Consider the following 26,198-nt stretch of genomic DNA (forward strand, 5'->3'; position numbering starts at 1 on the left):
AGAGAGATAAAGGTTAGGGTTAGAAGAAAATTTGGATAAAGTCACTTCTCCAGGCGGATCCATGTGTAACGGTGAGGGGTAACCGGACCCCGTAAACTTCGGCTGAAATTCTGTATATATATATATACACGTATATACCTTGAAAATAGTTAATTTAAAACAGTTGGCACCCTTAAGCAGAATAATGTACCCCGTCGCATAAAAATTTTGGGTCCGCCTCCAATTCCTAATTTTTTGGGATAATCTTCTTCCTTGGCATGATAACTCTCAAACCTCGTCCATACCCACCAAACTCGTCGATACCCACCAAATAGAATTCCACAAGACAGTAAAATGGAGAAAGAAACCATCTTTTGGCGCTAGATTTTGGGATTTTTGGCTCCAAACGAATTTCAGGATAACTACTATATATATATATATATATGAGAAAAATGACTGGAAAAAATACATTGCAAAGTGAAGCAAAATTTCTGAACAGGTATGTATCATTCCACCTACTCTATGTTTGAATAAGATTCAATAGATTGTAATTTACCACAATCATATATCGAATTATTAATTCATTAATTATTTGTGGCATAGACATTGATATGCCTTTATTTTATCTCATATGATCAATCTAGACGAGAATAAATCAATTGGAAGATTTTGAAACAGAAACTCTCTAATTTACTGTATATATTTATAGTTTTTAATTTACTGTGTATATTTATATTTTGCATGGTGTGTATTTTTATAGTTTGTGTGTGGCATACAACTAGTGAAGCATGTCTCTACTGAAGGAAAAATATTAGGAATTATCAGAGTAGGCATCTATTTTGTATATATATATATATATATATATATATATATATATATATATATATATATATATATATATATATATTGACTTTTTCTGGCTGATTTTGAGGGAAGAGTGGATGGATTGTGGAAATATAGTATTAAAGCTTCTGTTTGAGTCAAATCATGCTTCTTGGTGTCCCTTAGGAATTTGTTTGATCGGATAATGGCACTTTAAATTCAGTTGAACTGAACCAAAGTGTTTTAAGGTGAACATTATGTAGGGTAATATATATATATATATATATATATATATATATATATAGAGAGAGAGAGAGAGAGAGACTTTTCTGGCTGGTTTTGAGGGAAGAGTGGATGGATTGTGGAAATATAGTATTAAAGCTTCTGTTTGAGTTAAATCATGCTTCTTGGTGTCCCTTAGGAATTTGTTTGATCGGATAATGGCACTTTAAATTCAGTTGAACTGAACCAAAGTGTTTTAAGGTGAACATTATGTAGGGTATATATATATATATATATATATATATATATATATATATATATATATATATATATATATATATATATATATAGACTTTTCTGGCTGGTTTTGAGGGAAGAGTGGATGGATTGTGGAAATATAGTATTAAAGCTTCTGTTTGAGTTAAATCATGCTTCTTGGTGTCCCTTAGGAATTTGTTTGATCGGATAATGGCACTTTAAATTCAGATAAACTGAACCAAAGTGTTTTAAGGTGAACATTATATAGGGTAATTTATATTTTTGTTGAAATCAGTAAACATTTCTTCACTAGGCTCAATCTTTGTTAGACACACAACTTCTTTTAACTTTGCTGCATGTATAAGTTTTTGAAAACATAGTTTATGTGCCTTCAAATTTGAAAATTTCCTGCATAAATAGATCTTTGGTATGTTATACTAATTACTTAAGTCGGCTAGTGATGCTTCAATAGTTCAATAAATATTAGGAGAAGAAATAATGGGCATCAGGCTTTCCAGATTGATGATTTATGTTCTTTTTGAATTTTTCTTTAGTTATTTCTAACTTTTGGTTTGTTAAACTAATAGATTTTACATCTAATGAATATACTAAAATTATATAGTATGTTTGGTAGAATTCTACTAATCAATGGCACCAGGCGGACATGTCTCTAGACAAATCACAATTACAGGTGCTTCTACTCGAGCAAGCTGATCTTCTGATCCATCAAATAGTAATAATCCTATTACTAATACAGATAATACGTACCTTTTATTATATTGACTAGGAGTGTATCTATTTGTTATTGTTTGTTCTCCTTTTTTGTGATGCTTATTGCTCATTGTTGTCAGAATACTCCTATTTTTTGTTGTTTACTCTTATGGATCCTGTTTTTTGGCTTGTTCAGTGCATTCCATATTATTTTTCTATATGCATCAAGTATATCCTGCACTTTCTTATTTAGACTTTTGGTAGTATTATTTTTACTGAAACCTTTGCTGTAAAATTGAAGTAATTTCTTATGGTTGGGTCAATTCCATTGCAATTCGAAGGTATATTGGGGATTTTTATTTCTGTGGAAGTCATTATCTGATAAATTACATTGCATCCATTCTTTCTTATTGGTTTTAGTAGATACTAAGGGTGGCCAAGAACTTCACACCTACTGCAATATTATTCTTGAGTTTATCTTTATAAAACAAACGGATTGTCTTTAAAAGAGGGGATATAAATAAAGTTTCTGATTGTCGCCCAATAAGAAGTTGCAAAAAATTCTTACTTTCCTCGATTGGAAAGAAGTAATTATCTTTATATTCCAGCATCTAGGATTCTTTTGTGTTCAAGTTAGAACCAAATATATTAACATTTGAAACATTCATTTGTGTTAAACTTGTAACAATAGAGTTTTCATTTGTAGCATAGCAATTAATTACTAATATATATACATGGTTACCATTTTTGAATTTTAGCAAGTATTTTTAACTGACTTTTACTTTTTAAAATCAGATGATTCAACTAGAATCAGGAAAGGTTGGAAGGACAATGGGAAAAGGTCTTGAGAAAATGAAGAAGTCTATAGGAAGAAAGATGGTTATAGACATCCCAGTTGGTAAAGGAAGGCCAGTTGAGGCAATTCCATCAGCAAAGCTATCAAATGAGTTAGGAATTATTGCTCCCAACTTTCTTTCGCTTCCAAACAAGTGGAAGGAACTCACAAGAGAGGATAAGGATGCAACATTAATTAGATGCCATGTAAGGATTCTATATTTTGGTACATTTTATTACATTGTAAATATGTTAGTTTTCAATCTTTTACAAGCAAAGGGAATTTTGATTGTTTTGTGAGTGTCTTCAAAACTTCTCATTTTGCAGGAGAAGTTTGAAATTAACTTGGACGAGCATTACACCAAAGATAGCTGTGAGGATATTCTGAAAAATAGAAGCCGACAATGGCGCTACAAATTAAAAAACTATTTGAATGTGCAAGCTCCGAGGAAGAGGCTCGTAAAATTGAAGTGCCAGAGTTGACCCCGAAAAATTAGAATAGTGTAACCACCCGGCCGGTCATTTTAAGAATTTAAGTCATGTCCGACGGCATAAGCCCCTGATAAGCTTCATGTTATGTGTATTGACTTGCGTGCGTGGTTGAATTCAATTACCGGATGATTTGGAGTGATTTGGGACACTTGGTCCCTAAAACGAAAGCTTAAGTCTTAGGATTTTGATCGTAGTTAAAACTGTGTGGAGACGACTCCGGAATGGAGTTCCCTTAGCTCCGTTGGGAGATTTTGGACTTAGGAGCATGTCTGAATTGTGAATTTGAAGTCTGTAGCTGATTTAGGCTTGAAATGTAAAAGTCAAATTTTTTGAAATTTGGACCAGACGTGGACTTCTTGATATCAGGGTCAGAATGCGATTCTGAGAGTTGAAATAGCTCAGTTATATTATTTGGGACTTGCCTGCAAAATTTGACGTTATTCTGGGTTGGTTTGATAGGTTTCGGCGCGAGTTCTAGAAGTTGCAAGTTTTGAAAGTTCATAAGTTTGATTCGTGGTGCGATTTATATTTTCAGCATTGTTTGATGTGATTTCAGACCTCGAGCGAGTCCGTGTTAGGTTATGGAACTTGTTGGTATATTTAGACGGGGTCCCGGAGGCCTCGGGTGAGTTTCGAATGGGCTACGGGTCATTTTTTCCTATTTTTGAACTGTTGGTTCTGGTGTCTGATGTCCTTCTTCGTGATCGCGAAGCTCCTTTCGCGTTCGCGAAGTGTCTCTTCTGACCGCCTCAATTTCCTTCTTCGTGTTCACGTAGTACTCCTCGTGATCGTGTAGCCCTGCACATTTCCTTCATCGCGTTCGCGTCCTCTATTCCGCGTTCGCGTAGTAGAAACCAGGCTCTGAGCACTGGAGGTCATTACTCTTCGCATTCGCGTGTTTCCCTACGCGTTTGCATAGGTTTCTGTCTCTTCTTCTTCGTGTTCGCGAGCGTGTCTTCGCATTCGCGAAGCACTTCCTGGCAGCCTTAATTTTTCTTCTTCGCGAACGCGCCCCTTTCTCCGCGTTCGCGATGCTTTCAGATCTGGGCAGAGTATAAGATTTCCAAATCGAGGGTTAGGCCATTTTTATCACATTTTGACTTGTAGATCTCGGTTTTGAGCGATTCTTTGTGGCGTTTTCAAGCAAATCGATTGGATAAGTATTACTCACCTAGAATTTTATATATTTCATGATTTTATCTTTATTTTTATCATTTAATTTATGTTTTGAGTTGAGAAAAATGGTAATTTTTGAAGAAAATTTTCAAAATGAAAAATCATGATTTGAGGGACGAAATGGTATCGAAATTTGATAATTTTAGTATGGTTGAACTCATATTGGAATGAGTATTCGGGTTTTATAAAATTTATCGGGTTCCGAGGTGCGGGCCCTAGGATCGACTTTTGGACCGATTTTTAGATTTTGTTAAAGATTGAGGCTTTATGATCCTGAATAGTTTCTTATGAGTTTTATTTGTGCTTTGAAGTTATTTTGATTAGATTTTAGCCGTCCGAAGGTCATTTCACCCGAGAAGTTTATTTTTGAGTATCAGTATATCTTCTTTGAGGTAAGTATCCTGCCTAACTTCGTGTGGGGGAACTACCCCTTAGGATTTGAGTCTTCTATGCTAATTGTAGTCCGTGTACGCGAGGTGACGAGTACGTGCCCAGACTTAATTATGGAAAATTGGCCTTTTAGGGATTCTTAGGTCCTTATATTCATTGAATATGCAGTTGTTCTCATTACGATTACATTTCTTAATTTCCAGTTTCACTTCTACCTGCTTTGATTAGAATTAATTGCTTTGATTGCAGAATTGTCACGTAGTATTGATATTTTAGTAGATTTCTATTGATTTTAGGTTACAACTCCATAGTTTTTATTAATCTTGATGTATTGAAAATTCTGCATTACGTGTAATAGTTTTAAACACTAGCTTTATTTCATTATTCTCTTCTGTTCAAGTAAATCAACAAAAATTCCTGGTGTTACCTCTCAATCTTGACTGTGTTTGACCTATTTAGTTTTGATGACACAAAATACTCTATTATTTAAGCATCATCAATTGGAAAATCTACAACGGAAGGAAAAACCTAGAATGACAATACCCTCTATTCAAGCTAGATAGCAAGAGAAGAACACACTCTTTCTCAAAGCTATAATCTCTTTTTCCTTCATCTTCTAGTTTTCGATACTCTTCCATTATTTTCTATGATAGTGGAAAAGTTGCTTTTCTATCCTTGTGCATTAATAGCCATTTCTCCAAACAGTTTTCATGGAATATATGCTTACAAGTTTCCAGCTTTTTTAAGTGATCAGGAAGTAAAGATACAAAAGTGTGAAAGAAGATAAAATCATGTGTCACTGGTGATGTTGAAAGCCTCAAGGCCCAGCTAAACTCCCTCTTAGCATCTGGTGTATTTCCTCTACCACGTTCTCCATCGCGCTCTAACAAGACTAAGTAGTAGTTTCTTTTATTAATCTGATTTTGGCTGGAACTATGATGTTGGATATTATGTATCAATTGGATAAGATTGAATGCTGAATTTCTTATTTGAATGTTTAGTTGCATTATTGATTTCTAGTATTTTCAATTTTGGTTGGTTGTTAATTAATGAAATTGATCGGAATATGCTAAATTTTGTGTGTGAATGTTTAATTGTATTTAGGTTGTTGGTGGTTGTATTTTTTGTTTGGCATGTGGTGCAGTATAAAAAGCAGCATTGTGCACAAAAATAATTTCCAGATTTCCCACGGCATTCCCACTGAATCCGTGGGAAGGTTCGTCACTTTAGTTACAGAACTTGCATATTTCCCACTGATATCAGTGGGAAAGTTTATATTTGTTTTTCAAAATTTGCATTTACGCCACTGATATCGAAGGAAAAGTTCATACTTTTATTTTCAGAATTTACATGTTTCACACGGATATCGGTGGGAAAGTTCATACTTTATTTTTCAGAATTTGCATATTTCCCACGGTTGTCAGTGGGCAAGTTTATACTTTATTTTCAGATCCCCATGCATTTTTTCCATCACTTCCCTGGCTAATGTATTAAAATTAATAAAAATTACTAATAATATTTCTCACTAATTGTTGGTAGAAAACTTCATTATTTTTCTTATTAAATATTCGCTGAAAAAATCGTGGGAAATTTTTTACCTCCTCTCTGGGAAGATATTTCCGACCAAGCGTTTTCCTGGTGATCCGTTTCAGTGGTAGTGCGGTGTGAAAACTCGATTTTTCCACCAGTTTTTTACTGATTTCGCTGTGAGAAAACCTTGTGTTAATTGGGAAAACCATGTGTTTCCTGGTAATTTAATATATATATATATATATATATATATATATATATATATATATATATATATATATATATATATATATATATATATATATATATATATATATATTGAATAACTTATTAAGAAAAGTTGTTAATTCTCAAGATATTTTGATGATGATTGAATAATGATGAATAATGTAAGCACTCAATTAAATTTAAAAAGTTATTTTTAACGTGGAATTAATTCTACAAACCAAAATAGAATATAAACTATACCATAAGTGCAAAACTTAGGCTACGAACCAAGAGCGCAAAAATCAATGTGTAATGTAAAATTTTATGTAATTATAATTTTTAAATAGGTATTTATATAATTAATCTGGTTCGCATTTTTCGATTAAGTTATGCTTAAAATCAAATAATTAAATTTTATATGTTCTTAAAACTAAAAAATCAAAATCAAATCAAAAAAAGAATGTCGATTTTTTTCTCCGATTTGATCCGTTTAGTTCAATTTCTCGTGAACACCCTTTGTTTAACTTTTTATTTTATGCCAAGATAGTTAAATCAATTTTTGAAATAATTCTTCTGAATATTGTATTATTGTAGTATATATTTCATATAATTTATTTATAACATAAAATCATCCAAAATTGGGATAAGTTCTAAAATAAAGTTTCATTTTAGTATTATTTTCACAAGTTAAAATTTCTTTTTACTATTTTTCCCATAAGTTGGTTGTAGATTTGTAGTATTATATCGGCTGATATTTTAGAATTAGTGGGAGAGAGAGAGAGAGATAAAGGTTAGGGTTAGAAGAAAATTTGGATAAAGTCACTTCTCCAGGCGGATCCATGTGTAACGGTGAGGGGTAACCGGACCCCGTAAACTTCGGCTGAAATTCTGTATATATATATATACACGTATATACCTTGAAAATAGTTAATTTAAAACAGTTGGCACCCTTAAGCAGAATAATGTACCCCGTCGCATAAAAATTTTGGGTCCGCCTCCAATTCCTAATTTTTTGGGATAATCTTCTTCCTTGGCATGATAACTCTCAAACCTCGTCCATACCCACCAAACTCGTCGATACCCACCAAATAGAATTCCACAAGACAGTAAAATGGAGAAAGAAACCATCTTTTGGCGCTAGATTTTGGGATTTTTGGCTCCAAACGAATTTCAGGATAACTACTATATATATATATATATGAGAAAAATGACTGGAAAAAATACATTGCAAAGTGAAGCAAAATTTCTGAACAGGTATGTATCATTCCACCTACTCTATGTTTGAATAAGATTCAATAGATTGTAATTTACCACAATCATATATCGAATTATTAATTCATTAATTATTTGTGGCATAGACATTGATATGCCTTTATTTTATCTCATATGATCAATCTAGACGAGAATAAATCAATTGGAAGATTTTGAAACAGAAACTCTCTAATTTACTGTATATATTTATAGTTTTTAATTTACTGTGTATATTTATATTTTGCATGGTGTGTATTTTTACAGTTTGTGTGTGGCATACAACTAGTGAAGCATGTCTCTACTGAAGGGAAAATATTAGGGATTATCAGAGTAGGCATCTATTTTGTGTGTGTGTATATATATATATAGCATGATTTGACTCAAACAGAAGCTTTAATACTATATTTCTACAATCCATCCACTCTTCCCTCAAAACCAGCCAGAAAAAGTCTATATATATATATATATATATATATATATATATATATATATATATATATATATATATATAGACTTTTTCTGGCTGGTTTTGAGGGAAGAGTGGATGGATTGTAGAAATATAGTATTAAAGCTTCTGTTTGAGTCAAATCATGCTTCTTGGTGTCCCTTAGGAATTTGTTTGATCGGATAATGGCACTTTAAATTCAGATAAACTGAACCAAAGTGTTTTAAGGTGAACATTATATAGGGTAATTTATATTTTTGTTGAAATCAGTAAACATTTCTTCACTAGGCTCAATCTTTGTTAGACACACAACTTCTTTTAACTTTGCTGCATGTATAAGTTTTTGAAAACATAGTTTATGTGCCTTCAAATTTGATCTTTGGTATGTTATACTAATTATTTAAGTCGGCTAGAGATGCTTCAATAGTTCAATAAATATTAGGAGAAGAAATAATGGGCATCAGGCTTTCCAGATTGATGATTTATGTTCTTTTTGAATTTTTCTTTAGTTATTTCTAACTTTTGGTTTGTTAAACTAATAGATTTTACATCTAATGAATATATTAAAATTATATAGTATGTTTGGTAGAATTCTACTAATCAATGGCACCAGGCGGACATGTCTCTAGACAAATCACAATTACAGGTGCTTCTACTCGAGCAAGCTGATCTTCTGATCCATCAAATAGTAATAATCCTATTCCTAATACAGATAGTACGTACCTTTTATTATACTGACTAGGAGTGTATCTATTAGTCATTGTTTGTTCTCCTTTTTTCTGATGCTTATTTCTCATTGTTGTCAGAAATACTCCTATTTTTTGTTGTCTACTCTTACGGATTCTGTTTTTTGGCTTGTTCAGTGCATTCCATATTGTTTTTCTATATGCATCAAGTATATCCTGCACTTTCTTATTCAGACTTTTGGTAGTATTATTTTTACTGAAACCTTTGCTGTAAAATTGAAGTAATTTCTTATGGTTGGGTCAATTCCATTGCAATTCGAAGGTATATTGGGGATTTTTATTTCTGTGGAAGTCATTATCTGATAAATTACATTGCACCCATTCTTTCTTATTGCTTTTAGTAGATACTAAGGGTGGCCAAGAACTTCACACCTACGACAATATTATTCTTGAGTTTATCTTTATAAAACAAACGGATTGTCTTTAAAAGAGGGGATATAAACAAAGTTTCTGATTGTCGCCCAATAAGAAGTTGCAACAAATTCTTACTTTCCTCGACTGGAAAGAAGTAGCTATATTTATTGTCACGACCCAAAATCCAACTAGTCGTGATGACACCTAACCCAACCCGCTAGGTAAGTCAACTTTCAACTATCCAATTCCAATAACAATTATTAAAGAAATTTAAGTAAATAATTATCTTAACCTTATACATTCCCCAAGAACTGGTAGTACAAATCATGAGCTTCTAAGAATAGAATATACAAAGCGGAAATGAAATAATACATAGTCGGTTTGAATAATACATAAACAGAGCTTTTATAAATCTAAGGCTACCCTGAACAAAAAGCAACTATAACAGGAATGCAGGTACATCTTCAAGTCCCGCAACCATTGAGCACAGCAACAACATCAGCCAACATCTGCACGCAATGTGCAGAAGTGTAGTATCAGTACAACTGACCCCATGTACTGAGTAAGTAACAAACCTAGCCGTAGGTTGAAAGTAATGACGAGCTTCCACCAAGGTCGGGTCCAAAACTAATAGTCCACAATAATCCATTACAACATAAAGCAAATAATGCCAGAAGTAACTCAGGGATAAAATACCCAGCCAAATCATGATTTCAAAATAGTAGTTCTTTCTTTCAAATACATCAGTGAAAAAAAAAAACAAATCGTTTGCTAGAGTTGCCAAAAATATGAATAGTTTGAAAACAATAAATTTCTTCCAAAATCTTGTCAATAATAAATAAGATGTTTCATTTTCATTCCGGATAACCCGTGTAAAAATAAATGCATCACTATGCCCATCTGTCAACAATGTGTGAAAAATCATGAATGATGGGATGCAGTACAGCACGAGAAAATACATATCTATGCATGTATGTCATGTGTGCATGCCAATACAATGCAACTCAATGATAAGATTATAAACAGCCCCTCGGGCAGAACATCACTCATATACAGCCCCTCGGGCAAAACCTCACAGTCACTCGTGCCACTCGAGCATACCTCCCAATCACTCTTGCCAGTCGGACATACCTCAGAATCACTCATGCCTCCCAGTCACTCAGCACTCGGCACTCGCACTCAGTAGGTACCTATGCTCACTGGGGATGTGTACAGACTCCGGAGGGGCTCCTTCAGCCCAAGCACTATAATCTGCACGGACAACTCCCGTGCTATAATAATAAAGTATGCTGCAGGCGGGCAACCCCGATCCACACTCATCCTCACAAATCAGGCCCTTGGCCTCACTCAGTCATAAATATGCTGCAGGCGGGTAGCCCCGATCCACACTCATCCTCACAAATCAGGCCCTCGGCCTCACTCAGTTATAAATATGCTGCAGGCGGGCAGCCCCGATCACAACTCATCCTCACAAATCAGGCGCTCGGCCTCACTCAGTCATAAACCTCTCAAGCCACTCGGGTATCTCAGTAAAACAGGGCATTCAGCCCAAAACATTTATATGCATCAAAATAGAGTCATAAAACTGAGTTATGATATGCAATGAAATAAATATGACTGAGTATGAATTTTCAATTTAACACAATAATTCACAGCAATATAACCTCTGAGGGTCCCAATAATACTGGCACATGGCCTCAACATGATTTCTAATATGCCTTTCAGCTCAATTTCTTTAACACATAAAACTGCAGGGAAAATGTCAAGATTATTTAACTATAAAATTTCACATTAACAATTACGTCACAATTTCTTTACTGCATGCCCACATGCCTGTCACCTAGCATGTGCGTCACCTACCAATAATTCACAAAATACATATATTGAGGGTTCATACCCTTAACTCCAAGATTAGAAGAGTTACTTACCTCGAACAAACCAAATCCAATGTCGAGCAAGTTATGCAATGCTCCAGCAATTCCACTCTGCGTGTATCAACTTCCAAACGGCTCGAATCTAGTCACAATTAATTTGATTCAGCCCACAAATTTTATAGGAATTAATTCCATATCAAAATACTAATATTTCCAATAAATCCAAAATTACGCCCCATCACCCGTGGGGCCCACATCTCGGAATCTGACGAAAGTTACAAAATATTAACACCCATTCAACCACGAGTCCAACCATATAAATTTTACTCAAATCCGACATCAACTCGACCCTCAAATCTCCAAATTAAACCAAGAGGGTTTTCACAAATGGTATACTCCGTTATTTCCTCTGAAAATCTCTCAAACATCGCCTCAATCCGAGCTCCAAATAAAAATGGGACGAAGTCCCATTTTCTGAACTTAAACTTTCTGTCCAGACCTCTCTTCTTCGCGAACGCGACAGGTCCCTCGCGTTCGCGAAGCACAAAATGTGCTACCCAACATTTGCTCTTCGCGAACGCGAGACACTGTTCGCGAACGCAATGCTTTACGGAGCCCTTCTTTGCGAACGCGAGCTCTCCCTTCGCGAATGCAAAGGCAAAAGTCCATGCCCACTATGTTTCCCTTCGCGAACGCGATACCCTATATGCGAACGCGATGCGTAACCCAGCTTCTCTTCGCGAACGCAAAACCTCCTCGCGAATGCGGAGAGTAAATCCTGCCTGCCACAAATTCCTCTTCGCGAACGCGAGGGCTCACTCGCGAACGCGTAAGAGAAAATCCGAAAAATGCATCAACAGATATCATCAATCTCACCAAGGCCAAAAATGATCCGTTAACCATCCAAAACTCACCCGAGCCCCTCGGGACCTCAACCAAATATACCAACAAGTCCTAAAACATCATACGGACTTAGTCGAACCCTCAAATCACCTCAAACAATGCTAAAACCATGAATTACACCCCAATTCAAGCCTAATGAACTTTGAAATTTCTAGTTTCTACAACTTGCGTCGAAACACATCAAATCACGTCTGATTGACCTCAAATTTTGCACAAAAGTCATAAAAGACATAACAGAGCTATTACAATTTCCAGAATCGGATTCCGACCTCGATATCAAAAAGTCAACTCCCCGGTCAAACTTTCCAAAAATTCAACTTTTGGCATTTCAAGCCTTATTCTACTACGGACCTCCAAATAATTTTTCGGACACGCTCCTCAGTCCAAAATCACCATACAGAGCTATTGGAATCATCATAATTAAATTCCGAGGTCGTTTATACATAAGTCGACATCCGGTTACTATTTTAACTTAAGCTTTAAACCTTGGAACTAAGTGTTCCAATTCATTCCAAAACCTCACCAGACCCGAACCAATTACCCCATCAATTCACACAACAACTATAAAGTACAATTTGAGAAGTAAAGGGGGAAGCGGGGTTGTAATACTCAAAACGACCAGCCGGGTCGTTACATTCTCCCCCACTTAAACATACGTTCGTCCTCGAACGTGCCAAGATTTGTTTCCAAGCCATCAAATCACTGTTCCATCTTACCACACACGTACCCGGGGGTGAACCCACGTCACCCTATCCCACATAGGCTTGACTATACAATGCAACTGAAAATCATTAATTTAACCTCAGCCCATAAACCTTGGAGTTTAATTTCCAACCTTTAAAATTTCTTTCAAGACACGAATCTTACATTTATACACTGTATAAGTCCGAATAAGCTGCATCGAGCTATAACTATAACCACGGATATAATCACCCAGCATATTACACAACTCGCATGCTCGTAGCACCATTCCTGATCACAGTGACTACTCCAAAACCAACCGCATACTGGTATTAAATCCATATCGAACCAAACCTCATCCCAAATCCTTCGTACACTGTTGATAATAAAAGAAACACGCAGAATCATATAACCCTTTATCAGACCAACAAGTCATGGAGGTCTCTTACCCCAACCGGAACCATAATCACTTTCTAAGCCGACTTTTAATATTATACTCGTGAATATACCGAAATTAAACCTGATAGTACCCATTCCAGGTCCAATGACCTTATATTACTAAACATAACTACTCCACAGACATACCGCACCAATATAACTCGGAGCCACAACTCGTGCCATCCGTACACTAATAACAACAATTCAAATGTACCCAGTCATGAAAAATGACTCAAATAAGAGAACTGTCCCGCCAGATTAACAAGTACTTCCACAACGAAACGCTGAAAATACATCATACACCGTAGAACCATCACCCAATTCTAACACGAGGTTCATATTATATACTCTGAGCCACCCTGCTCCAATTTAATAATGACGGAGAGGCAAATGACAAAAATACCACACAAAAACCTTAAAGGACATAACCATTATGCTATCGATCATGCAATACCCAATTACTCATCACACTCAAATTTTGCTATAAAGCTCAAATAGAACCGCACCATCTGTGCGCATAACCAATGAATCACAAATCCTCGTAGCATAAAGGAATAACTCACAGATCACTTGAGAACACGAATAAGTTCATAATCAACCAAATGATACATCCCTCAATAATAGCAGTATGGAGCCAACTATTCCGGCTCGGTGTAGAATACACATCTTAATTGGGCCTACCTATGGACCCCCAAATCAACTCGGGTTACCCACAAATAGATAAAAATTCTTCCGAAAATCCATAATGACTGAATCATAACACATTCTATCATATGGCTAGCTCCGGCCACAACTTCATAGTCCACAACCATGAAACAATCCGCTCCTGAGAACTCCCAATCTCCAAATCCATAGAACACGCGAATCACCATATTTGATTCCATCTCCACCGCCCGAATGCCTAATAACTCTCTCATACACGATCATCCCACGAGAAATACTTTAAAAGTTCTTCCGTGCCAATTGATAAAATTTGAATATCAGCAGTCTATCAACCATGTGAGTACCGCAATACTAATTTATACCTCCGTAAGTAAAAAATACAATGCGCCTTCTGAAATCCGCACTTTTCTCATACAACACCAAGTAGTAATAGTATTTATCTAGTTATTTGAAACCGTCCATGTTGTCCAACATTCGTTACCTTCTCTTCAAGACTGTACTTCCACCTTGTACATGAAAATCTAGCTTTTGTACAACACGTAACATCTATATTGCCATTATGTGAAAAGCACAAGAATCTTATTATCAACTTTGAGTCACCAATAATTTACATACCATTTTAGTTAGAAACCTTTCTCTTGCTTCTTTTCAGGAGGAAATCACAATACATAACACGTTCTTTACGCTGGTAGAAACCATCAAGAATACTTTGGAATCCATTTGCACATAATCAAGCCATTAAAACTAAATTCCTCTAACTCGACCAAGCCACGTAGGTCGCCAAGTCCAGGTGTATTGCCACAAAGCACCTGTAGAAAACCTCAACATCATAAGCACTCAAAGAACCGATCATATCCATTACCATACTGATCCAACCTACTACCAAGCTGTCCTATTTCTCCAAGTTCCTTCCGAATTTGTCTTCAGATTGATACTTCTTTTTGCTAAAATACCATGATCTTTAACCACAACTTAACCCACAAATATTAGCATAGAACCACAACGCTCTACGGCCCATAAGCAACTGTATTCTTCTTAAGCACCTTCAAAAATACCACAACTACAACACTCACTCTGAGAATATATTATGTGAATTTGAAATTGTTCTTCTTACCTTCCTTACACAAAAATGTAGAATCCTTACACAAGTACGGAAACATTCTCAATTTCTATATATAATTCTCAAACCCACTGAAATCTCCTCGGGAGTCACCCACTTTGCTCAAATCTAATTGCACCGCCAAAATAGGCCAAAAGACGCGTGCCCCATTAGCACCACAACACTCAAAGAAGTAACTCTACTTTAACACCACATATCAAATTCATACTCTGTGCGCACTACATCATTCACCAATAACAACTCACTCATCCCGCGAATTTTATTTACTCATACGTGAAATTTAATCCTTAACCAAAAATTTCCTTATTCGAGTCATCCTCGATCTCAACTTCTGCAAGTCATAGCTAACCCACAAGTATGCCTCAGACCAAAATTAAAATTTAACACCTAACCTTGAAATCGAATTGTCAATAGCAGACTCCCCCACTTGGCTCAAAGCCATAAATTTAAACACTAGATAACTCGCAATGTCCATACTCTATTACTGTCATAATACCGCAGTCGGTTCAACGAAAAATCATTCTCAAGCTCATACAACGCCAACCATAAAATACCTCAATCATCCACTAAGCTCGCATTTATTCTCTTAACACTCGAGTCAACTTTATCAGCCAAATTCAAATTCAAATCTCCACCCATACACCCCGTCGGCAAAAAAAAAAACTCCTCACTCACATCATAAGAAATACTCCTACATAGATTACTCCGCAGGGGATAATCCACCTGCTTAGCCTCAATCTAGTATCTTGTTATATCTTTTCGCAGTCACAATTACTATGCAATCACTTAGTCAATCTGCATCCAAACTCATTACCCAGACATAAGAATTTAATTTACCCCAAAATTTAACAATATAAAAGATCCTTCAAAACATTCATACTCGAGACTGTGCGTCACATTAAAACGAAAATCAAGCATCCCATGGCCATTTCTTTACATTTCAAGGAAACACTTCTCGTTACATTCAAATCGTCTTAACACATCCCGCGGTCACATCATACCCATCATACTGCCATTCCACTGCTCATCGAGCCACAAATTCTACTGTAGGGTCATTATCGGACATATGAATCCAAATGTACCGATTATAACTGAAGCTACCAAGCCTAAGCTGTGGTCTAAACCTGGCCTCAAGTCCTCCAGACTAGCCCATCACCAAAACAGAGAATACTCACCTCGAACCTCGTTCATAGAATCACAATCCGGCAATTCACAGCTGATACTGAGCACTCATATGTGCATACGAATACGTGGAAGGGATTCAAGAGTTTATATCTCAAGCTGAATCAATCTCGCACGATAAGGAAAGAAAAATGGGAAGTATATATCCTAAATGCCCTGTATCCTCTCGAAGATAAGTATGGACGTCATTGTACCGATCCGTAAGACTCTACTAGACACTTGCTCATAACTTGTAGAACCTATGAACCTAGAGCTCTGATACCACCTTGTCACGACCCAAAATCCAACTAGTCGTGATGGCACCTAATCCAACCCGCTAGGTAAGCCAACTTTCAACTATCCAATTACAATAACAATTATTAAAGAAATTTAAGTAAATAATTATCTTAACCTTATACATTTTTCAAGAACTGGTAGTACAAATTATGAGCCTCTAAGAATAGAATATACAAACCGGAAATGAAATAATACATAGTCTGTTTGAATAATATATAAACAGAGCTTTTATAAATCTAAGGCTACCCTGAACAAATGGCAGCTACAACAGGAACGCAGGTACAACTTCAAGTCCTGCAACCATTGAGCACAGCAACAACATCAGCCAACATCTGCACGCAATGTGCAGAAGTGTAGTATCAGTACAACTGACCCCATGTACTGAGTAAGTAACAAACCTAGCTGTAGGTTGAAAGTAGTGACGAGCTTCTACCAAAGTCGGGTCCAAAACCAATAGTCCACAACAATCCATTACAACATAAAGCAAATAATGCCAAAAGTAACTCAGGAATAAAATACCTAGCCAAATCATGATTTCAAAAATAGTAGTTCTTTCTTTCAAATACATCAGTGAAAAAAAAAACAAATCATTTGCTGGAGTTGCCAAAAATATGAATAGTTTGAAAACAATAAATTTCTCCCAAAATCTTATCAATAATAAATAAGATGTTTCATTTTCCTTCCGGATAACCCGTGTAAAAACAAATGCATCACTATGCCCATCTGTCAACAATGTGTGAAAAATCATGAATGAGGGGATGCAGTACAGCACAAGGAAATACATCTCTATGCATGTATGTCATGTGTGTATGCCAATACAATGCAACTCAATGATAAGATCATAAACAGCCCCTCGGGCAGAACATCACTCATATACAGCCCCTCGGGCAAAACCTCACAGTCACTCATGCCACTCGGGCATACCTCACAATCACTCTTGCCAATCGGGCATACCTCCCAATCACTCTTGCCACTCGGGCATACCTCACAATCACTCATGCCTCCTAGTCACTCAGCACTCGGCACTCGGCACTCGCACTCAGTAGGTACCTGCGCTCACTGGGGGTGTGTACAGACTCCGGAGGGGCTCCTTCAGCCCAAGCGCTATAATCTGCACGGGCAACTCACGTGCTATAATAATAAAGTATGCTACAGGCGGGCAACCCCGATCCACACTCATCCTCACAAATCAGGCCCTCGGCCTCACTCAGTCATAAATATGCTGCAGGCGGGCAGCCCCGATCCACACTCATCCTCACAAATCAGGCCATCGGCCTCACTCAGTTATAAATATGCTGCAGGCGGGCAGCCCCGATCCACACTCATCCTCACAAATCAGGCCCTCGGCCTCACTCAGTCATAAACCTCTCAAGTCACTCAGGCATCTCAGTAAAACAGGGCATTCGGCCCAAAACATTTATATGCATCAAAATAGAGTCATAAAACTTTCTATGCCACATGTCCCTTTCCTTTGCTACTGGAGACCGAAATTGCATTCATCTCCCTTACCGCCGGCTGGTCACCCCTTATCTGCTTAACTCCCTCGGGCGTTGGAAATTCCACCAATTGATGGTATGCTGATGGTACAACTTTCATCTCGTGCAACCATAGCCTTCCCAGAATGATGTTGTATCCCATATCACCATCTACCACTTCGAAAATAGTTATTTTCATTACTTCTTCAACATTTGTGAGTAGTAAAATTTCTCCCCGAGTTGTCACACTTGCGAGGTTGAATCCGGCCAAGAGCTTTGTGGCCAGTATAATTCTTCCGGTGAGTTTAGCTTTCTCCGGTACTCTCCATTGTATGATATAAGCCAAACTCCTTTGATCCACTAGAACACGTTTAATTTTAAAATCTAGCACATTTAAAGAAATTACCAGTGCGTCATTATGTGGTAGCAGCAATCTGTATGTGTCCTCCTCCGTAAAAGTGATATCATCTTCCCGAAATCTTTTGCTATGCGTTATTGATACTTTCATCTTCTTTGCTGCTGAAAAGGTGACCTCGTTAATCTTGTTCCCTCCGAAGATCGTGTTGATTATTTGACGCAGGGGATATTCTCCTACTTTCAAGGGTTCCGCGTTGTCTCGGTTATGACCATAATTGTTCTTAGCCCGGTCACTCAAGAATTCTCTAAGGTGACCATTCTTCAGTAAATGTTTCCACTTCTTCCCCGAGATGTCGATAGTCCCCTGTCCGGCGTCCATTCATCCCATGGTATTCACACTACAAGTTGGGATCCCTCTGGTTAGAATCATATCTCACCGGTCTTGGGAACCGTGCTTCTTTGATATTTCTCATGGCTGATACCAATTCCAATATACCGACGTTAAAGTTGTATTATGATAATTTAGGGTAGGAAGGATCCCGCGATCCTACCACTTCTATATCATGCAGTGATCGATTGTTCCGATCGCGATCAGTCCTCTTGTCAATCGTGAATTTGTCTGCTGTCCGGAAGCCTCTGCAGTGGCCTTCGGTTCGTTCATAAGGCAAAACCGACCCCTCAAAGTCCGCCTGTCTGAGTCATAATCATCCTTTGATTTTTCCTTGTTCTTTTCTCGTCATTTGGTTGACGATGGAAAACCAACCTGATCATCTTCAATCTTTATTTATGATTCATACCGGTTGTGGACGTCCACCTAGGTCGTTGCTTGAAACTCGAGTAGGCTTTCCTTCAATTTTTGGGAAGCATCTGAACTCCTCGGATTCAATCCTTTGGTGAACGCCTCGATCGCCCATTCATCCGGGACAGTCGGGAGCAACATTCTCTCCTTCTGGAATCGGGTAACAAACTCTCGTAGCAGCTCAGATTCTCCTTGCGCTATCCTGAATCTGTCGGCCTTTAGGACATGTACTTTTCTTACCCCGGCATGAGCCTTGATGAAAGAATCCACAAGCATTTCAAAGGAATCTATGGATGCTCGAGTAATAGCAAATGCCATGTCAAGGCCCCCCTCGTGAGGGTTTCTCCAAATTTCTTCAGCAGAATAGATTCAATTTCGTGAGGAGCTAAATCATTCCCCTTTATCGTTGTTGTGTAGGTGGTAATATGCTCCTGGGGTTCTGAAGTTCCGTCATACTTTGGCATTTTAGGAATTTTAAACTGTTTCGGGATTAACTCTAGTGCCGCACTTGGCTTGTACGACAATTGAGTATATTTTTTCGAGTCCGGGCCTGTCAGCACTGGTGGCGCGCCCGGGATCTGGTCCATGCGGGCATTTACTTCGCTCATGAACTGTGAAATTTAATTCTTAAAAGAATCATTCTCGTTATTGATACCAGATCTGTTCCCCCTGCCCCATCGGAGCCAATTTCACTCCTGGAGTGTTGTTGTCGATCCTCCGCGTCGTTTGATTCGTAGAAACCCCGGGAGGAATCAGATCTCGTCTATTTGCATTATTTGAAGCTCCCGACATCGCTTGCTTCAGCTCCGTCGTAACTTTATCATGTCGCATGAGGTGGACTAGAATGATCGCTTGTTACTCTTGTAAGACCCTTACCGCGTCGACGACATGCTCCTCATCAGCATCATGGAGAGTGGCCTCCCGACATGTCGAGGATATTTTCTGTCATGCACTGGTGTAGCATCACTCCCTTCATTATGGGTGTAGCTGATTGAGTCCTCAGAATGAGGTTGATCCCCTCGAATCTCGGGGTTGTGCATGTTGTTAACAGTGTTATCTGCCATTTCTTATGATTTTTTCTAAGACAAAAATAATCAAAACACGTTAGTAAAAAAGGCAAGGATCTATTTAATTACATGGCTATCTAGGCCCCATGGTGGGCGCCAAATTATTTACCCGTAAAATGATACAATTGAGTTTATGCATGGTTTTTAGATAAGTGAATTAATTTGATCATGGAATAAATAAATAATGGAAGAGTTGCGCAATACTTAGCCTTAGGATATGGACGAAACAACAGAAGCAACAATTTCGGGAACAGAGTTTTCGGACACAACAACAAAGAAATCAAGAAATAAGAAGATAAGATTGGATTGAGCTTTTTATATAATATAGTGTAAGTTTGCCAGAAAATTTGTGTCCTTTACAATGACAACTGAGCTCACTATTTATAGCTATGACAACTAAGCTCAATTATGAGGGGCATTGATGAAGATATAACGGTGAACATAAATATCAAATTCCTTGTAACGTGTAACTGCTCTTAATGCTATGAATATTCTTTATTAAATGCTACCGGGAGAGGAGCATTTATCACATCTTTATGAGCATTATTCTTCCGGTGACAAACGAAATAGTTATTTTCAGTCTTCAACCATGTCTTGGATTCCATGTGTCCCTTTCTCGGATGGCCACGTGTCATAACATATTTTACCCTATACATTGAGATAAATTAAATTTATAAAAGTCCCGGTGTGGAGCTATGATCGGTGTTAAGGAGGCTTTGCGAATGCTGCAACTTTTATGAACCGTCAAAACACCAAACAAAAAACCCTTCATTTCCTAAAATTTTGATTGGCTAAGCACTTTGAATCAACATATTCAAAATCCTTTGATCGCCAATTTTACCAAAGTTATCGTTATTCACCGATTCCATATCCCAAGTAAATTTAGTACTGGAATAACAAAGGAAATTTATGAACTTCCCCACACCTGCTGCTAAACCAACTTTTCTAACTTTGTTGAAGTCGTCTCTAACCTTTTATGAACAATCCTAGATGAAAAACTGCTAAAATTTTCAAGATCTTCAAAAACCTATAGATGATGGAGTTTTTGAGTTGTGACGAGGGAATGGAAACAAAAAAGATGTAGAGAATGTCGACTTTAGTATTGGTGGAGATAAAACGAAGGTGATATTGTTCAAGTGTGAATTTTAGTGAATTAGACGTGGTATTATAATGGAATGAGTATGACTATGAGGTGAGTGGGGTGAATATAAATATGAAAATAATGACAGTTATGTTGTGAGTGGAAGAAGTTGTGCAGATTTGTACAAAGTCAAGCTGAAAGTGAGATTTCATGTAGTGTGACAATACTACTATACTATTGAGAAATATTGAATTATGAGAGGGAATTTGTAAATGAATGTTAGTAACAGTGAAGATGGCTAGTGGAAGACGGGTCCCCTGGCCGAAGACTAGTGGTGTGCATGGAGTATATAGTGTAGCGGCGTGGGCGGCTTAACGGATCTCGTGGCCTAAGTCGAAATTATATTGAAAGACTCTTAAATTTATTTTATCAAATATTTACACTAACAACAAAATTTATTTTTTAATCATTTAAGACATAAAAGCAAATTTCAAAAAAATAAAAAAAGGAGGAAGAGCACAAAAAATAAAGTGGTGGACTTTCGGATGTCGAGGTCCAGAACTCAAAGTAAAAATTTTAATTTGGCTATTATCAAAACAAGAAAAAGAAATAAATGTACATAACGTAATAGCTTAAGTTTTGAGCATTGACGGTGTCAAAAATATTTACTCCTTATCATCAATTTAAACGATAATTGTAGTTCATTCTACTGAGTAGCACTTATTGGTGAATGTCTAGAATAAATTATAAATAACCTAATATAATATGTTTAATTACACTAAAGAAAACCGGTGCATGAATGCTCTTGTGCTCATGCAATTTCAGAGTACATTGTAAAAGAAATTCATTATGTTGTTAATGTATATAACTTAATTCCTATATAAAAAGAAAAAAATCAAAATTAAAGAGTGAAGCAAATATACTAATTAATGAGGGGAAAATTACCATAATTTATATGTTAATTGGTATAAAATAATCTTAATCACGTAACAAAAAATTATATTGTAACACTTTTTATACTAATTATTTATATGAATTATATAGTATATAGTAATAATAATAATACTAATAATAATAATAATAATAATAATAATAATAATAATAATAACAATTTAAAATAAATTTGGGGCCTTCAAATTTTGGGGGCCTAAGGCAACGACATCACCGCTGTAAGGCCCCGTGAAATTTTTCCTAAAAACCGGGGTTCCGTGATGCCGGGGTAGGCGTAGAGGTTAATAATAGTAGAAATTCTTCGCGGCTCATAAGTGTTACATCCCGCATTTTCGTATGTTAAAGTTTCGTCGTAAGTTAATCGACGTAAAGTTCGGGAATGAGATTATTTTGAGATTATTTCGTGAAGGAGATAGGGTAAGCAAATCGAAGAAAATAAATTTCGTCGAAGTTTGACATTTTGGGATAAAATACGGCCCGAGCTAAATTATTCGGTATTTATGGACTAATACCATACAAGGTACCACATGACCATGATAGTGAGGTGTATAAAAATATGTTAAAAGTGAGTAGTATTTTAAGTAAATTGAGATAATTCTTAATTATGTGGATTATTGGTTAAAGGGAGAATTAGCAAGTTAATTAAAACTTTGTGGGTAATTAATTACAGTTTTTTGGATAAGCTAAACCCCCAAAATGTGGCCGCCCTTGTATTAAGAGATGGTGACTCTTAAAGTCACATAAAAGGTGGCAAGAATGTGGAGGTGTCTTTGGCCAACTAAGCCACATGAAGTGGGGCCCACACCCACTAATATAAAAGCCTCTTTAAAGCACAAAATTGATATGCTTAATCTCATCTATAATGTAACGGATCTGCCAAGCAACTTTCATACGAAATCATACAAGACATCCCTATCAAGTAGGGCCCACAAAAATCCAACAATTTTAAGAAATTTACCTTATTAAGTTATGATTCTATAAGTATGGCAAGAGACGGATTAAGCTTCAATTCGGATTCGCAACTCTAAGAGATTTGCAACGAAGCTATTCGGTGTAATCGCAACGAGATTTGCAATTCTAAGAAAGTACGGTACAATCTTTATCAAGAACATCATACGAATATTTTCCTACTTCGATCCGCCGTTACGTGTTGTCGTAATCAACGGGTGTTAAAGGGATTGTCAAGAGAATCGGCTCAGGTATGTTAAGGCTAAGCTCTTCCTTCATGTTGGCATGATTTCATAATTACATGTGTTTGATAACGAGGCACAAAGAGAAGTTCATACTCCCGAATTTATATACATTATCTTAGTCTCATAAATTACAGTATTCTCCTTATCGGGACTTCATATTTAATTGAGTATTATCTTATTCCAGTCAAGAGAGAAGAGAGCATATATATATATATATATACAATATTACAGTATTTTCACCACCATCGAGCTATAATCGATGGGCAGGCCCCTATTGGGCAACCTCTGAGCAGATGGTAAGTTATATACCAAGCCTACTGTGGCGGAGCGCCTATGAGCGAGCCCAGTTGGCCGAGATACAGAGCCTAGTATGGCCGAGCGCCTATGAGCGAGCCTACTACAGCAGAGCAATTTATATATATATATATATATATATATATATATATATATATATATATATATATATATATATATATATACCGAGCCTTATAGGGCAGGACATCTATTTTACTTACTATATTGAGAGAATTGAGTCAGTATCAGCAGGTAAGCATATCTTTAGATTATCTTTGACTCCTAGTTACTTTCAGTTATTATATTATCAGTTCAGTTTTAGCTTTCAGTATATTGCCTTACATACTCGGTACATTATTTATACTGACGTCCCTTTTGTCTGTGGACGCTGCGTTTCATGCCCGCAGGTCTCGATAAACAGGTCGAGAGTCCTCCAAGTAGGCGATCAGCTCGGCGAAAGATGTTGATGCACTTCATTTGCTTCGGAGTTGCTTGTTTGGTTAGTATGATTTAGATATGTATTGTTTGGTATGGCGGGGCTCTGTCCTACCTTTATGATAATTATGTATTCTTAGAGGCTTGTAGACAGATGTCATGTACGTAAAAGATTGTATGGCCTTGTCGGCCTATGCTCAGTGTACGAGTGGTTATTTTGGTCTTATAGGCCCATATGTCTTATGTATAAGTTGGTGTTACATGTTGTATTTTACCTATGTCACGGCAGCCTCTCCGGCTCAGTTATCTATGATAGTATGATACGAAAAGATACGTTATGTTGGTACTCGGTTGAGTAAGGTATCGAGTGCCCGTGGCGGTCCATCGGTTTGGGTCGTGACAGCAAGCTCGCCGCGGTTCGAACTTTTTGAATTGAATAGTGCGTTGGGAAGTTGAAGGAAAATATTTTGCAGGGTTGGGCATTTCTGCGGCCCATTATGCGGCCGCATAATCACTTTGCGGGCTGCAGAATGACCGCAGAGTGAAGCAACTATTTGGGCTATTTTTTATGTCAATTTCGCGGCCAGTTATGTGACCGCACAACCATTTCGTGGGTCGTACTTTGATCGCATAATCAGCCTTGAGAATTTTGCGGAGGGAGGTTCTGCGACGCATTATATGACCGCAGAACAGGTATGCGGGCCGCATAACGGCCGCAGAGTGAAGCTGGCTAGCCTAGTTCCGGAGGCCATTTTTCGTGGCCATTTCGCGGACCGCATAAGCATTATGCGGTCTCATATGCGACCGCAGATCCTGCCCCGAGGCTTCATTTTTGGATTTTTATAATCCGACCCTACTTAATTAAAACATATGCCAAAGTCCATTTTGAGCAAAATTTCTGATACTTTTAGAGTGAGGAAGAGTGCTTAGAGTGGGGGAGTAACCTTCAACCTATTATCCATCAATTCTTGCTCAACCATTGAAGACTAACAAGGAAAGTCTTCATCCTAAAGGTAAGAGTCTATGTCATAGCTCTTAATTTCGAAAATTTACTAAAAAGGGAGTAATTAGCAAGACTATTTTTGGGTGTGGGAGTTTTTATCTTACATGCATGTATTATCAAATAATGTAGGAAGGTTGTGAACTAAAAATGGTAGAGAATGGGTTGAGGGATGATGGAATCTTTCGTAAAAGGGCCTTAAAAACTTTAATGCACACCTAGTGCTTGATAATATGCTCAAGTGAGCCAGAATCATGATCATCTTCCTAATTTTAGTTCAACTTGTTATATTTCTAAAATAGATTGAAGCTGCTAAGAATTCTGGAATATTTTAAAAGTTTAAGGAAGCTCAATTGAGGTATGATGGCTAAACCCCTCTCTTAGAATCAAATTTCACGGTGTTCATGTAAGTTATGTAAGACCCTAGTTGATCATTATGAAATCGGTTATCCCGAGTAATCTTGTGTTGAGAGATACATGTTCAATATGTGTTTCAAATGCATTTATTCATGCTATGTTATCTTTTGAGTATATATTCAAAGTATGGTTGTGTGTGTTATAATTGTTACGATTTTAAGTTATGCTTGAGTGAAGGTTATCATGCCAAATGATGTGAACAAAATCTCTATATATCTAAGACTCTTAATTGCTTTCATGTGTACCTAAAAGCCTTGAATTGAAGAGTCTTATTGTCGATAATGGTAATGGTGTGTGAAAATGAAAAGGGGAGCATGAAATATGAAATTCGGCCAAGTGCCAAGAACGATATTATAATTGTGGCCATAAGTGCCAATGAATTGAATAGATATGATGAAAGTATGACGTGAGATGATTGATAGAAAATGTAATGTCTCGGGTGAGACGGCCTAGCCGATCGGGCCGTGATCGGACGCCATGCCGCACTCATGGTGGTGATTGTGCTGGAAATTGTGATTGTGGTTAATGTCTCAAATGAGGCAGCCTAGCCGATGGGGCCGTGATCGGATTCCGTG

The 26,198-nt window shown here is 37.0% G+C and overlaps 1 protein-coding gene and 1 long non-coding RNA gene across 2 annotated transcripts; one reads left to right on the forward strand and one right to left on the reverse strand.

Annotated features, from left to right (window-relative positions):
* The first annotated feature begins 226 nt into the window (after window positions 1-226).
* On the forward strand, window positions 227-3,586 carry LOC104099299 (uncharacterized). The gene is made up of 3 exons (XR_011414010.1): window positions 227-478; window positions 2,788-3,033; window positions 3,154-3,586. It is a non-coding gene; the product is annotated as an uncharacterized lncRNA (long non-coding RNA).
* A 14,417-nt stretch (window positions 3,587-18,003) lies between these two features.
* LOC138905225 (uncharacterized) lies at window positions 18,004-18,765 on the reverse strand. The gene has a single exon (XM_070193732.1). It carries the CDS (start codon window positions 18,763-18,765, stop codon window positions 18,004-18,006), a length of 762 nt encoding a protein of 253 aa, XP_070049833.1.
* Window positions 18,766-26,198: the final 7,433 nt, after the last annotated feature.

The sequence above is a fragment of the Nicotiana tomentosiformis genome, chromosome 1 (genome assembly GCF_000390325.3).
Source record: "Nicotiana tomentosiformis chromosome 1, ASM39032v3, whole genome shotgun sequence".
Classification (NCBI taxonomy): Eukaryota; Viridiplantae; Streptophyta; class Magnoliopsida; order Solanales; family Solanaceae; genus Nicotiana; species Nicotiana tomentosiformis.

Excerpts from the sequence above, each read along its gene's own strand:
- LOC138905225 (XM_070193732.1), bottom strand. The coding sequence starts at position 18,765 with ATGGACGCCGGACAGGGGACTATCGACATCTCGGGGAAGAAGTGGAAA.